The sequence below is a fragment of the Peromyscus maniculatus genome, chromosome 8, assembly GCF_049852395.1.
Source record: "Peromyscus maniculatus bairdii isolate BWxNUB_F1_BW_parent chromosome 8, HU_Pman_BW_mat_3.1, whole genome shotgun sequence".
Lineage (NCBI taxonomy): Eukaryota > Metazoa > Chordata > Mammalia > Rodentia > Cricetidae > Peromyscus > Peromyscus maniculatus.
Window position 1 is genome coordinate 15590688 of NC_134859.1, and position 14049 is coordinate 15604736.

The following is a 14049-nucleotide window of genomic DNA, read 5'->3' on the forward strand; positions in this document are numbered from 1 at the left end:
ACTCACACATCAGTGATGGAGGGGGAAGAGATGCTGGGAAACCCCTTTCTGTTCAACTCCCAGAGCAGTGGTGAGATGCCATTTTTTAAAAATACCCCTCAAGAGCCAGGGAGATGCTTCAGTTGGCAAAGTGCGGAAAAAGCAACAAGACACGAGTTTGCATCCCTAACACTCAAGTAAGAAGCCAGGTGTGTCGGCACACTCCTGAATCCCTGTGTTAGGTGGAGACAGGAGTATCCCTGGAAACAGCTGCCTAGCTGGCTTTGCCAGTGAGCTCCCCATTCAGGAAGTGACCCTGTCTCTAGGACATGGCTAATTTGGTAAAGATGCCACTGCCATGCCTGCTTCTTCAAATTTGATCCCCACAACCCACATGATTGTGGGAGAGAACCAGCTCCCAAAAGCTGTCTTCTGACTTCCACATGTGCCATGGCACACAGACAGACAGACAGACATGCATGCATATATTACAAATACAAAACAAGAGAAGACCAGACCTCGAAAGATGTCAGCTAACTCGCAGTCACAGTCTGCTAGGATGTCCAGGGACGAACTTGGGGAAGGTGGGCAGCAGCTATCAGAAGAGCTGAGTGACCTCCAAGCATGTCTAGCTTCACTGGCAAAGCCACCTCTACAAAGCAGGAGACAATGTCAGGTTCCATTTTGGAAGGTCTGACTTGGTGAGAACTCCCACCTCGAGAGGCAGACATGGGAGCCATGGTTTGGTTGAAAACAGACTCCAAAATCTGCATTGTGTTTTCAGTAAAGAGCATTTAAGCCAGGAGGTGGTGGCGCATGCTTTTAATAGTACACAGCACTCTGGAGGCAGAGGCAGGTGGATCTCTGTGTTTGAGGCCAGTTTGTCTATACGGTTGAGTTCCAGGACAGCCAAGGCTACACAGAGAAACCCTGTCTCAAAAAACAGCAAAAAGCAGTTTAAATTGCCTACAGATGGAGGCAGTAGTCCTGGGGGACAGAGGAGACACACCGAGACATCCCTCGTCCAGACTGGAGCAGCCGCAGGGAGCAACTTTGAAAACATCCCTGCTTAGCTGGCCAGTTGGCAGCTGCACTCTGGGAAACTCAGAGTTCAAGTGTATAATTACACTGAAACCCTGCAGCAGAGCCATCTTCAAAAGAAGAATTCCAATCAATGTCTGTGGGACGGGAGGTCTATCTGTCAATGACTTTTTCAACTTTTTCTCCCTCCAAGTTTTTTTGTTAGCCAAAGTTTTCACTGTAGAGGTTTTTCACTCTCTTGTATTCCAAATATTTTGGGGTTTTTTCCCTCAGTTTTGAATGTTTTGTTTGCTTTTGGTTTTTGTTTGTTTGTTTGATTCAAGATGTCTTGTAACTCTGAAACTGAGAAGAAAAAAAAGGGGAAAACTCTTAAAGATACAAACCTAAGAAAGAATGTTCTAAATGTAGGCACTCACATATACAACACAAACCTATAGACAAATTCCCATGGTGAATATTAATGCAAAAGTTCTCAATAAAATACTTGCAAGTTTAGGAGCTGGAGAGGTGGCTCCGAGGACCTGGGTTTAATTCTCAATACCTATGTGGGCTCTCACCATCTGTAACTCCAGTTCCAGGGGATGCAATGTCATTTTCTGGCCTCTATGGGCACCAGGCATCTACATGGTGCACAGACATACATGCAGGCAAAATACCCACACACAAAAGATAAAATAATTTTTGTTTTGTTTTTTTCCAAATAGGGTTTCTCTGTGTAGCCCTAGCTGTTCTGGAACTCACTCTGTAGACCAGGCTGGCCTCAAACTCAGAGATCCACCTGCCTCCGCCTCTCGAATGCTGGGATTAAAGGTGTGTACCACAACACCCAGATTTATGGCCCCATTTTCAAAGGACATGACCCTATACTTAAAAGACGATAAAGACTCCAAGGGCCAGCAAGGTGGCTCAGCAGGTAAAGGCAGAATTCTTTCTTATAAAAATAAACTCTAGGCCGGGCGTTGGTGGCGCACGCCTTTAATCCCAGCACTCGGGAGGCAGAGCCAGGCGGATCTCTGTGAGTTCAAGGCCAGCCTGGGCTACCAAGTGAGCTCCAGGAAAGGCGCAAAGCTACACAGAGAAACCCTGTCTCGAAAAGCCAAAAAAAAAAAAAAATAAATAAATAAACTCTAGCTGGGCATGGTGGTGCATGCATGCCTTTAATCCCAGCACTCAGGAGGCAGAGGCAGGCATGAGTTCGAGGCCAGTCTGGTCTACATAGTGAGATCCAGGCCAGCCAAGGCTACATAGTAAGACCCTGTCTCAAAAAAAAAAAAAAAAAATTGCCAGGCGGTGGTGGCACATGCCTTTAATCCCAGCACTTGGGAAGCAGAGGCAGGTGGATCTCTGTGAGTTCGAGGCTAGCCTGGGCTACAGAGTGAGTTCCAGGAAAGGTACAAAGCTACACAGAGAAACCCTGGCTCAAAAAACCAAAAAAAATTAAAAATTAAAAAAAAAACACACAGTCAGCAAAGTAGCAGGATACAAAACAAACATAAAAATAACATACATCAGTAATGAACTTGTTGAGAAATAAGTCGGGGGAGGGGTTCCCTGTTCACAATAGCATCAACAAAATAAAATACACTTGGCACAACCTCACCCCCCTTTCCTTTCCCCCTTGTCCCCCAGCCAAGCACTGAACCCAGGCCTTCCCTGTGTTCACTATGCAGATGTTCTTCCACTAAGCTAACCCTCCACCCCTACCCCCCCCCTTTCAAAGGGAATAAGAAACAAGTTCTTCTGAAACCAAATATGAGTGACCATGATCCAGGAACACAGATTCAGGGTACCCTAAACAGCTGCTGGTTGTCACATGCTCCAACCCTGGCTGGTTGTCACATGCTCCAGCCTGGCTGGTCCTCTAGCTGTGACCCTGCTCAGCAGGCTTCCAAAAGGACTGGAGAGAAGAAGTAATGTTTCCTCCTCCCGAGGACTTTGTACTCATCAACCATCACCTCTCTTCCCCCACCTCTGTAACCCTAGGTCTGCTGCAGATTCCATACATGAGAGACTATATAGCATTCCCCTTTGGGTGTCTGTCTCAGCAATCCCGCCAAGTTGAAGGAATCCCTCCTCTTTCAAGGCTGAGTAGTATTCCATCGTATATCTAGACCACTTTTTCTTCCCCACTCTTCTGTTGATGGACACTTATGTTGGCTCCATTTCTTCACTATTGTGAAAAGTGTTGTGATGAGCATGAGTGTGAACATCTCAGCCGGGCAAATCCCAGCACTACTAGGGAGGCAGAGGCAGGTGGATCTCTGTGAGTTCCAGGTCAGCCTGGTCTACAGAGTGAGTTCCAGGGCAGCCAGGACTGTTACACAGAGAAACCCTGTCTCCAAAAACAAAAAACAAAACAAAAGTGTGGACATCTCTTTGACAAACTGAGGTCAACTCTTATGGGAAAATACTAAAGTGGGATTACTAGACTGATGATAGTCTTTTTGAAGCTGCTGAGAAGACCTTCTGGCTTCCACATCTTGCCTTAAATTGGTGAATGTCTGACCTGGTTTTTTTTCCCTCTTTCACATAATAAAATCAATAATATCCATCAACAACGAATTAACTCTGTGGTTCTTTAAATCACCGCTTCCTGTCACAAGCCAGAGTGACTCCTTTCAGCCACAGCCAACTCTAATTTCCCATAAGGCATTAGTATCCTTGCTACAGCACTTGTGTGATTTCACCACTTACCCCCAGTGACAGAGTCCTGCTGCCTCCTGGCCAGGGTGCTCCAGTTCCAAAATCTCACTCACCCGGAGTCCATTTCTTAGACATACCAGCTCCATGTGTCTCCATTAGTCCTTCGAAAGCAAGCTATGAAAGGAGAAGCTGTGTACAGGTGGTCTGTTAAGGAACACTCCCAGGAAGACTGGAAACTGAACAGGAGAAGCCAGCGAGGGAGGGGAGGCTGAGCGAGGGGATCGGCAGCTCAATCCCACAGGGAGCTTTGGAGTGTCAACCACACCTTGGGGTTTGTCCTGACTTGTTGCAAAGGAGCTGGCCTTTCATACTCCCACTCCACTGGGTCCCTGGCTAAGACCCATGGCAGGGTGGGCGGATGTTAGTTCCCAGGCATTTTTACCTCTTGGTGCCTGTGGGCAAAGGGGCCTTGGTAGCCCCAACGCAGACCTTTGAAGGGAGTCTCTGGTGTGGACTGCTAAGACAAAAGCCACAAAAATGGGTAGGGCCAACCACAAAAGGGGATCCAAGCTACAGTGGAGGGGGTTGGGACTCGGTGATGGGCTAGTGCACGAGGCTCTGGATTCAGTCTCCCACACCACGAGCCAGAGAGCCTGGAGGGGCACCCATTTCCTCACCACATGCTCCTTTCTTCCCTCCCCTTCCCTCCTCAGCTGCCTCTCTCATCTCCAGCTGCAGGGGAGCCAGATGCAACCTAGTGAGTGGGGAGAAGCACGAAGGATGACGTGGACTGTGATCCCGATGGGCCGGCCGGGCACCTGTCCCTTGACCAGACCCTGTGTTCTGTGTTCTCAGGGGGCTATGCTCTGAGAGGGCAGGAGGAGCTGAACTTGGAAGAGCTACTGTCTCATCCTTCACGGGCTTGGAACACAGCCTCTTCCGAGGCTGCTCACTGGAAACGGGGGGGGGGGGGGGGGGGCGGGGGGGGGCATATGTTTGCTCTGCTGTGTGCTTCCACAAGGTGGGACAGTCACATGCCATCGGGCAGACTGACAATTTGCTCTGTCCAGTGACTAGAGGGGGATTCAAGTGGTATGTTTAGTTGAATGTTGACCAGCCATGCTTTCCTTAAAAAAAAAAAAAAAAAATCAACACAGCGATAGAACTCAGGGTGCCACACATGCTAGGACAGCATGTCTCACACTGAGCTTTCCCACACATAATAGGACAGCATCCTATTGTTGAGCTATGTTCCCAGTCTGCTTTCCTTTCACACTACAGGCTTCTAAGTATAGTACAAGCTTGAACTGAGTGAGAAAAGTTTCAAATACACAGGTAAAATCTGGCAACTGGGTTTGACTATCATCACTATCACAGCTTTATGACACTTGGTTCTTTTAATATCTTTTGGGTTCAGCTATCCGCTGAAAATTTCAAATCATCTTGTGTTTCCTCGAGCCCAGTGAGTTTGTGGGAATCAGGCCACTCCAGTATCGAGGCCCCTATTGGTCTGTTTCTTTTCCCTCCCTTTCCCCCTTCTATCCCTTCCCCTTATTCTCCCCATCTCCTCTCCCCTCCTCCTATTCTTTCTTCCCCCAGCCTGACCAGCTCTGATTCCTCTGCAGTCTGAGTCCAAGGGAAATGGCTTCACCTGGACCCCTTCACTGTGCACTTGGGAGGTTCTGGGCTCATTGCCTCGCGCTTGTAGCCCTGGAGACCGGTCAAAAGTCCAGCTCTGCATTTCTGTTGCTCCTTCTAGGCCTGGGAATCCATGAAGGGTGAACCACCCAACCCCTTCCTGAGGCCCCCATCCCTGCTTGAATCCTGGCCAGGCAGTCCTTCATTATTGTGTGGTCTCACATGCCTTCAAGCAGAATTGCTTATTTTACCCAGCTTTACTTTCTCCTTTTTCAAGGTTAATTTTATCACTTATGTATGTATATGTATGTGTAGACATGTGCACATGTGTGAGAGTGCCCGCAGAGGCCAGCAGAGGCCACTGGATCCCTTGGAGCTGGAGCTACAAGCAGTTATAAGCTGCTTGATGTGGGTGCCGGGAATCAAACCCAGGTCCTCTGCAAGAGCAGCAAGTGCTTTTAGCCCCTGAGCCCCTTGCCCAGACTCTCTAGTTGTCCTCAGGGCTAGTGCTGGTCTGGATGACCTTATCTACCATCACTGGGCACAGACATTCTGTCTCCATGGTTACTAGATGGACGTCTTGTTAACCAGATCTAATGGAGCCCTTGGGTACCACAGAGCTGAGGTGTGGTGTCTCTGCAGCCAGCATTTGAGGCTCTGCTGAAAAGTCTAATTGCCTAGAGACCCTGCAATCTTTCTTTCCTTGTAAAATCTCAAAGCTCTGTGGGCTGGTGCACTCAATAGTGCCTCAGTGCACTCACTCAATAGTGCACTCACTCAATAGTGCCCCAGTGCACTCACTCAATAGTGCCCCAGTGCACTCACTCAATAGTGCCCCAGTGCACTCACTCAATAGTGCCCCAGTCCTCCTTGGCCTATTCTTTGCCGCTCTTCTTGCAACTCTTGGGGTAAGGCTGTCTTGGCCTGGCATTCTTGTTTGGCCCAAACTCTCTTTCTCGCTTAGCCTCATGCTTTTAAGCCATTTACTCCAACCAGCCTTAGTGGAATATACTGGTTTATCCTCCAAGACAGTGTGCCTCCTCTAGGGGATGTCCCCTGGTTCTCCAGGGCAGCATCAGTCTGAACCAATGCTCTGTTTTCCAGTCCCATCTCCCTGAGGGTGAGCATGCTGAAGACAGTATCCAGACATTGCTCATGCCTGTATCTCCGGCACTGGGTGCGTTAAGAGGGGCCAATTAACATAGGATGATCTCATTTCCCTTAATGCATGGGGGGGTTGTCTCAGTCACCTGAATTCTTGGAACCTCACTTCTCTAGCCTTTAATGGCTAGCATGCCAGGTGCCTACTCATTTGCACGCCCCAGACAGAAGCAATTGATGATGTGTCCACATCAACAGCAGTCAAGAGGCCTGTGCAGCACCATGGCCAAGGCCTGCCCTCTGCTGGTCACAAGATTTCCAGGGCAGCAGCAGCTCAGTACTACGCGGAAGTGGACTCTTCATTCTTTTGTACCTTGTGAAGTCCTTTGGTATTCTACAACAAATACGAAGTCCTTTTTAAAGTAATATTTCAAAATATGCAACAATGAGGTATATTGATTATAAATAAAATCGATCATAATGGGGCTGGAGAGATGGCTCAGAGGTTAAGAGCACTGACTGCTCTTCCAGAGGTCCTGAGTTCAATTCCCAGCAACCACATGGTGGCTCACAACCATCTGTAATGAGATCTGGTGCCCTCTTCTGGCCTGCAGTCATACATGCTGTATACATAATAAATAAAGAAATCTTTAAAAAAAAAGAAAGAAAGAAAGAAAACACACACAAAAAAAATCGATCATAATGAAGAACAGGTATCAAGGATTTGGAAAAACTGTAGCTACAGTTTGTAAATGATGGGAGTAACATGACAGATGCATGTACACTGTTAATCGGATCTAGCAGTACAGGCCTTGTCACTACAATTTAAAAATGAGGACAAGGGTGCATGGTGGAATGTCCATGACTCCTGCCTTTAATCCCAGCATTAGGGAGGCAGAGGCAGGCAGATTTCTGAGGCCAGCCTGGTCTACAGAGCGAGTTCCAGGACAGCCAGGGCTACACAGAGAAACCCTGTCTCGAAAAACAAAACAACAATGTTGTGGGAAGATCTTTCTGTAGCCTGTGAATATGTATTGCTCTTATTGGTTGGTAATAAAGCTGTTTTGGCCTATGGTAAAGCAGGATAAGGTTAGGCAGAAGAATCAAACTAAGGACTCAGAGGAAGAGGGGCGGAGTCAGGAGAGACACAAGGAGAGGCTGGAGAGGCAAGATGCCAGAGAACTGGTAGGCCATGGACCACATGGCAATAAACAGATTAATAGAAATGGGTTAATTTAAATGTAAGAGCTAGTTAATAATAAGCCTGAGCCATCGGACAAACATTTATAATTAATATAAGCCTCTGTGTGGTAATTTGGGAAGCGGCTGCTGGGTATTTGGAAACAGGTAGAACAGAAACTCCACTCCATTTACACAACAACAACAACAGAATATTGAATGGTCAGAGAGAATGCTTCTTTCCTCTCTCAACTTCAAGAAGAGACTGCAGAGTGTGACCTTCTGCCTGATGGAGGAGGCTCTTAACACTTAGAGGATAAACCCTTCCTTGCTAGGCACACATGGGCAGCATGCCTGCTTCCCCACACCAACCAGAAAGAAGGACAGTGCATGCAAATTACCTTGTTATTTTATTAGAAGCATATTTACATTTTTTTGTTTGCAGAGAACACCTTACAAAATTTTACATGATGATTGGAAATGACATACACATTACATCTATCCTTCATGAAGGGAAATATAAGTTAGTTATATTTACTCAGCTAAAAACATTTCTGCCTGTCCCTATACAGAAAAGATTAGCACAGGACACGAGGAATACTGTGTAGGCCATGTCTGCAGCAGGCATTGCACATAAGCTAAGTGATGAGGCTGGAAGACTAGGCTAGACCCCACTCAAAAAGGCACAGTAGAGCTACCAGGGCTCAGGTGGCACTGATTGTGGATGCAACAATCGCACAAAGGACAAGGACAGTGTGAATGATAAGTCGGGGAATGATCAAAGACTTTACCTGAACCACAAAACTGGCATTTTGCCTGATAGCCACCGTCCCCTAGATGCAAAACAAGCAGGTTGTAAACAATGACAAGCGGCCCTGCCCACTTGCCATCTCTGGGTCCTGCAGGTGCACTCTGCCAGTTCATGTTTCTCAGCCACTGTGCACCAGAGAGAACAAAGTCAACTGTTCCTCACCACCCCTCGGTTTGAGACCTAAAGGTAAGCTGACGCTCACTCCCCTGAGAACTATCACCCTTCTGGACTCTGAGCTTCTTCACGGCCCACGAGATCTGGGAGCCCTGAGACCTGTCTTCCTATTTTTCTAGCCCAGTCCCTCCATAGCACCTGGTTATTATCTGGGGAAACTTCCCAGGGAATTGCCTCAGCACTGGGCAGCTGATGGAGGAGACATCCTGCAGAGGTCTCAGCCGCCGACCAGACTCAGATGTCTGAGTCTGCAGCAGCAGCAGCAGCAGCAGCAGCAGCAGCAGCAGCAGCATTGGGAACTGGCATCTTCCTGAGGCAGCCTGCAGCCCGCAGCCCGCAGCCCGCAGCCCGCCATTGACGTGTACTGTCACAGACCACTTAGGCATCAGAGTCAAGAAAGGTTTGCGTTATCAGTGAACGCAGGCTGCGTGGAAGAGCTGCGTTTCTGGGTTACGACACATGGTAACCTGTGGGGCTTAGCATCTCAGGAGGCCACCCGAGCAACCCAAAGGCCCAGAGGCTCAGCATCTTCGCTTCTGCATGTTCCCGAGGGCAGGAAGCATTTCCGGGGGAAGAGTGAAACCCAAGGGACCACCAGGCTTAGTTGAAATGTACAGTAGGACTGCGGAACAAGACTAGGGCACAGGACAAGAGCCTTCCCAGGGTACCCGCAGACAGGTGGGCAAGGGCGAGACTGGCATGTGCTAGGCAGCAGGCGTTGGCTGTGGAGGGGAGTTTACCCCTGAACACAGGATCCTGTGTGCAGCCAAACGAGTAGCAGGCTGGCGGTACAGCGTGTGCCTTCTCTGGGTCCTGGTGCCAGCACTCAGCATGTCTCCACCAGCTGCTCCACCTGACGTGCTCAGTGGCCCAGGCTCAGGCTCAGGAGGCAGCAAGCAGGTTCCATAGAAGGCCAGGTCAGAGGCAGCCAGGGCGGTGTCAGGAGGGGAAGTCGTGCGTGTGCGAGAGAGAGAGAGAGAGAGAGAGAGAGAGAGAGAGAGAGAGAGAGAGAGAGAGAGAGAGGATGAATGAGAATGTATGTGCACAGGGAGACAGAAATGAGATGGGATAAAATGATGCCAGGAACCAGCAGGATGAACATTTCTGGCCTCCCTCCCCCGATTCCCTCCCCCCACGTGCACAGTCATCAAGCACAGAGTAAGCTGGGGGGAAGCAGGGCATGAGGAGACCCCTGAGAGCTGACTGCTGAGAACTGAGTGGCTGTTAGGGATGTTTTCCGACACTGTGGGGAACTGCTGAAAAAACAAACCCACAAGGATTTCAATAAGGACGAGTTCACGGTGATGTCATTGGTAGAGCTTGTGCCCACACACAGCAGAGCTGGTGTTTTGGCAAACAGGAGGGGATACACCCATAATGCCCCCTGACCCCGACAGCCCAAATCACTTCCAGGTGATGGGAAACTGAGTCCTGTCGAAGTCATCCATCAGAAGCACCAGGGTGGCTCCGGGGACAACCAGGGCACTGCAGGCTGAGGGGCTGGTTCGAGCCGGCACAGAAGCAAGAGGAAGAGGTCCTGAGTCACTTGTTCACAGAGCCTGGGGAGCCCCAGAGGCCACACTGCCACGTTGCCCACCACAGCCCAGGGATGGGCTGTTAGGAAGCATCCCCAGTGCTGTAGTGGAAGAATTTGCTGGCTCTGTTGGGTGTGGTGGGTCTGGGCTCCGCCTCCTCGCTTAATTTGAAGAACATTTCCTGCTCCCGCTTCTTCTGGTTCAAATCCTCTTCCAGGGCCTGGGGAAGAGAGAGCAGATGGCACTCAGTGGGATGCCAAGGATGCCAATCATTCCAATCATAGAACAGCATGGCCTTCTCTGGACGGCTCCCACCCAAGCTCCAGGGAATGGGTGCAAGGTCCATCCTTCCTCTCCCTGAGGTAATCACCCTCACCCCTTGCCAGGTGCCTTGTGAACTGCTCAGTGTGAACAGACCCAGTGTAAATCCTGAGGAAACACTTGTTTAGAAGTGGTCAGGGAGCCTGGCAGTGGTGGCACACGCCTTTAATCCCAGCACTTGGGAGGCAGAGGCAGGTAGATCTCTGTGAGTTTGAGGCCAGCCTGGTCTACAGAGCGAGTTTCAGGACAGCCAGGACAAAAAAAAAAAAAAAAAAAAAGGTGGGGGGGTTCAGGGGCACAGACTGGGCTCTCCTGAGTGGAAAAGAGCCAAATGAATAAAGAAAAGCCAGGGGAGAGGATCTAACAGCAAGAGAGTCAGAGATGGCAGACTGACGCCACACTTCTTATCAGGACCCTGCCCGCTAGGAAGACAGGCCCCTCTGAGAGTCTGACCCTAGAGATATGTCGGGGGTAAGCTCCTCAGGCCATGGGAGGCAGGACAGGCGCTTCCTTTGGGCAAATGCTCATTTCTCCAGATAAACCAGATCCTACCAGAAAAGACTTCCCAAAGGTGCTCAACGGGAGCACCAGCTCAGAAAGAAGAGAGAGGCAGTGGGGAGCACGGACCAGACAACCTGTCGGAGGGGAAACTGGATTTACGAAAATCTTCACTTAAAGGCTGGCAATTTAAAAAAAAAAAAAAACAAAACTGAAAAATGACATTGGCTCAATGTTATGTAATGCATTTGAAAACCACACAGCCCAGGGGGCCAGTGTGTGACCCCTGGTGGAGGGATCGTGAACAGTTCTACTTCTGTGTAGGCACAGGACGCTTTAGCACATCACCTAAAGCTAGGAATAGATGAGCATCCCCATTCCAAAAGTCCAACGTGTTCTAAAAATCTGAAAACTTTGAAGTTCTAGTTTGAGGCCACAGTGAAAAAAAAAAAAACCCACTTCTGACCTCCCAGGATGGGTGGTGATCAAAAGGAAGGTATGCCAAAAATACCTTCCAGCTGTGCGCAAGGAGGACTTGGGAGACACAGCTGAGTTGATCTAGACTCGGGTCTTGCTATGGGGTGAGTGTGAAATGTCAGCAGAGGCTGTGTGCCTGAATACTCAGCCCCCAAGCTGGGGTGGGACAAATGGCTGTCGAAGCGAGGGCCATGGATGGGGGGTTGGGGGGGGTGTACGGGGACTGGAGGGGTATAGATCAGCCCTGCTTCCCGCCGTCTGCCTCCAATGTAACCCGTGCCTCAAAGTCCAGTGTAGCCAAAATAAACCTGTCTGGTGTTCTACCACAAGACAAGGGAAGTAACCAACTTCCCTTGGTTACTCGTCCCCAGACATCTCATTACACATATGCAAATACTCCAAACTTGGAGAAGGATCTGAAAGCCCAAACCACGCATCTGCTGAAGAGCTGAGGGGCCGAAGCCTGCAACTCAAGCCCTGCCTGCCTTCCACCCACCACAAGCGTTCTTCGTTCTTCGGCAGAGCCTTCGAAGGCCACAGGCAGCAGCCTGTCTCCTGCTGTGTGCCAGATGGTAAACATTTAAGCTGGATTTTTTTTTTTTTTTGAGAATGTCATACATGAGTACTGTATTTACCTCATTTCTTCCATCTCCCCCATGTGTTCCCCTGTACTTGCTCTCAAATCCATGACCTCTTCTTCTTTGGTTACTATTGCTAAATATTTTGTCTTTTTTTTTTCTGTTGCTAAATATATACAGATGTATAGACGAATATAGCCAGCTGAGTCCATTTACCGTGGCTCATATGTGTACACATTAGAGGTGACTGCTTGGGGTTGTTAACTTCTCAGGGGACTCAGCCCTGGAGAAGACTGATTCTTCTCTCGGCAGCCACTTAATTACCTCTACCTAACTCTTCACCAGACTGGGGCCACGAGAGATCTCCGTACCCATGGTGGACTGTCAGCCAGTGTTGTCCCTGTGCAGGGCCTCATTTAGGTGATATGGGTGAGATGTCATGGGGGCAGTGTCCCTGTCCTATATGGGAGACCCTGCTTCGCAGACCAGAGTTTCTGCGGCAACGCAAACCCACCCCTGCAGTGGGTGAGTGAGTGAGCGGCTTTCTAATCGCCCTTGTTTACCAACGGGGAGTCGGGCAGACTCAGGCCACAGGCAGCAGCGGCCGACACTAGCTTCCATAGTGTCTATGGATAATAGGCCTGCGTTTTAGGGTCTAAAAGGGCAAGTCGAGGAGGGGGAGCTTGAGGCCCCCCTCTGTCCTCACAGTGACCCCACCAAATCAGGAAGTCTGTGCTCACCTAAAAGGAAGTCATCTGAATTCTTCTAAAAATACTCCACAGGACATGATGGGAGGACAGTGCTCAAGGATGCTGAATGTAAGGCAAGGGCGCAGAGGACCATCACCTCTGGGCCACCGTATCAGCAGCCACTCAGGCAGCTGTGACAGAATCCTGCCCCGAGGCGGTCCCACAGGCAGAGCGCAGGGCCAGCCCACCAAGCACACGTGTCTGGTGCTTCCAGGAGCCCACGAGACCGTCTAAGATCACGGGCAGCTGCTGGGAGAGGTGACTGCTCATGTTCACAACGTGCCCCGGGAAACAGATGCCCGGAGCTGGACAGGCAGATTCAAGTTTACTCCCTGAGGCAGAGCCAGCAGGAACACTGGGTACCTGTGGGTTTAGTCTCACAAGTCCCAACAGGTCACAGCCTGCCTCCAGTCCAGGTACTCAGTGGCTAAAAACTCCTCAGGACATCAGGCCACGTGGGGCACAAGGTCAAGGGTAACAGGGGCAGCTCTCTCCTCAAAGTCTAAGAATGACTATGCCTTTGACATGTGCTGTGGGCTAATGACTCTTAAATGGCCCTACAATCTTATCTCCTCCACCCTGACCTCACTGAGGCCCGCGATGCCTAACTGCAACAAAATGCCTGTCAAAGGCAATTAAAGGAAGCATCTGTTTTGGTCCACAGTTTCAGGGTACAGCCCATCCTGGGAAGGTCAGACGACAGGAGCATGAGGCACCTGACCACACTGCGTCAAAACTTCAATGACCTAGGAAGGGTTTCTTCGCCGCAGCTAAGGGCCCAGTTCAGCCTGACTCCAGCCTTGTGACGCCCTGGAGATGCCCTGGAGAGACCCCCAACTTTCCAACCCTATTACTGTAGAGTTTGATGAAGAAGAATGCAACTTAAGCTGCTAAGTATACGGCTGTTTGCTTGCTTTGGCGCTGGGGACGGAATCCAGAGCATCGCACATGCTAGGCAGGTGCTCTGTCCCCAAGCTCCACACTAGCCTGAGCACACTGATTGACACATCAGGAAACCAATTCAGAAGTAAACTAGTGGGTCCTGGCCTTTGACCTCAGAGTGACTTCCTGAGAGAAACACTAACAGGGCTCCCAGCATGACTGACTGCCTGCTGCTCATGGTAGGTCCTCTGCTTCCACAGGGCAGGGGTCCTCTGCCTCAGGTACATAGGGACCAGTGCAGGAGGAGGCTGCTCTCCCAGGATGCACTGGGTTCAGCACAAGTAGATGGGTCCTGTCTCGCAGGGACAGACCAATTTTAGGGATGCCACGAGGCAAGGGTCCAGAAGTAGGGCGGCTTCAGCTGTCCTAGGCAGGTCCCTGTG

At 49.9% G+C, this 14049-nt stretch overlaps 1 protein-coding gene across 2 annotated transcripts in view; it reads right to left on the minus strand.

Annotated features, from left to right (window-relative positions):
* Window positions 1-7972: 7972 nt before the first annotated feature.
* The window catches only part of Stk10 (serine/threonine kinase 10), a 97935-nt gene continuing 91858 nt past the window's right edge, over window positions 7973-14049 (minus strand). For both annotated transcript variants that reach the window (XM_006978877.4, XM_076578065.1), the window contains one exon: window positions 7973-10321. In XM_006978877.4, the coding sequence (XP_006978939.1) occupies window positions 10184-10321 (138 nt within the window). In that variant the 3' untranslated portion in view covers window positions 7973-10183. The remainder of the gene's footprint in view (window positions 10322-14049) is intronic.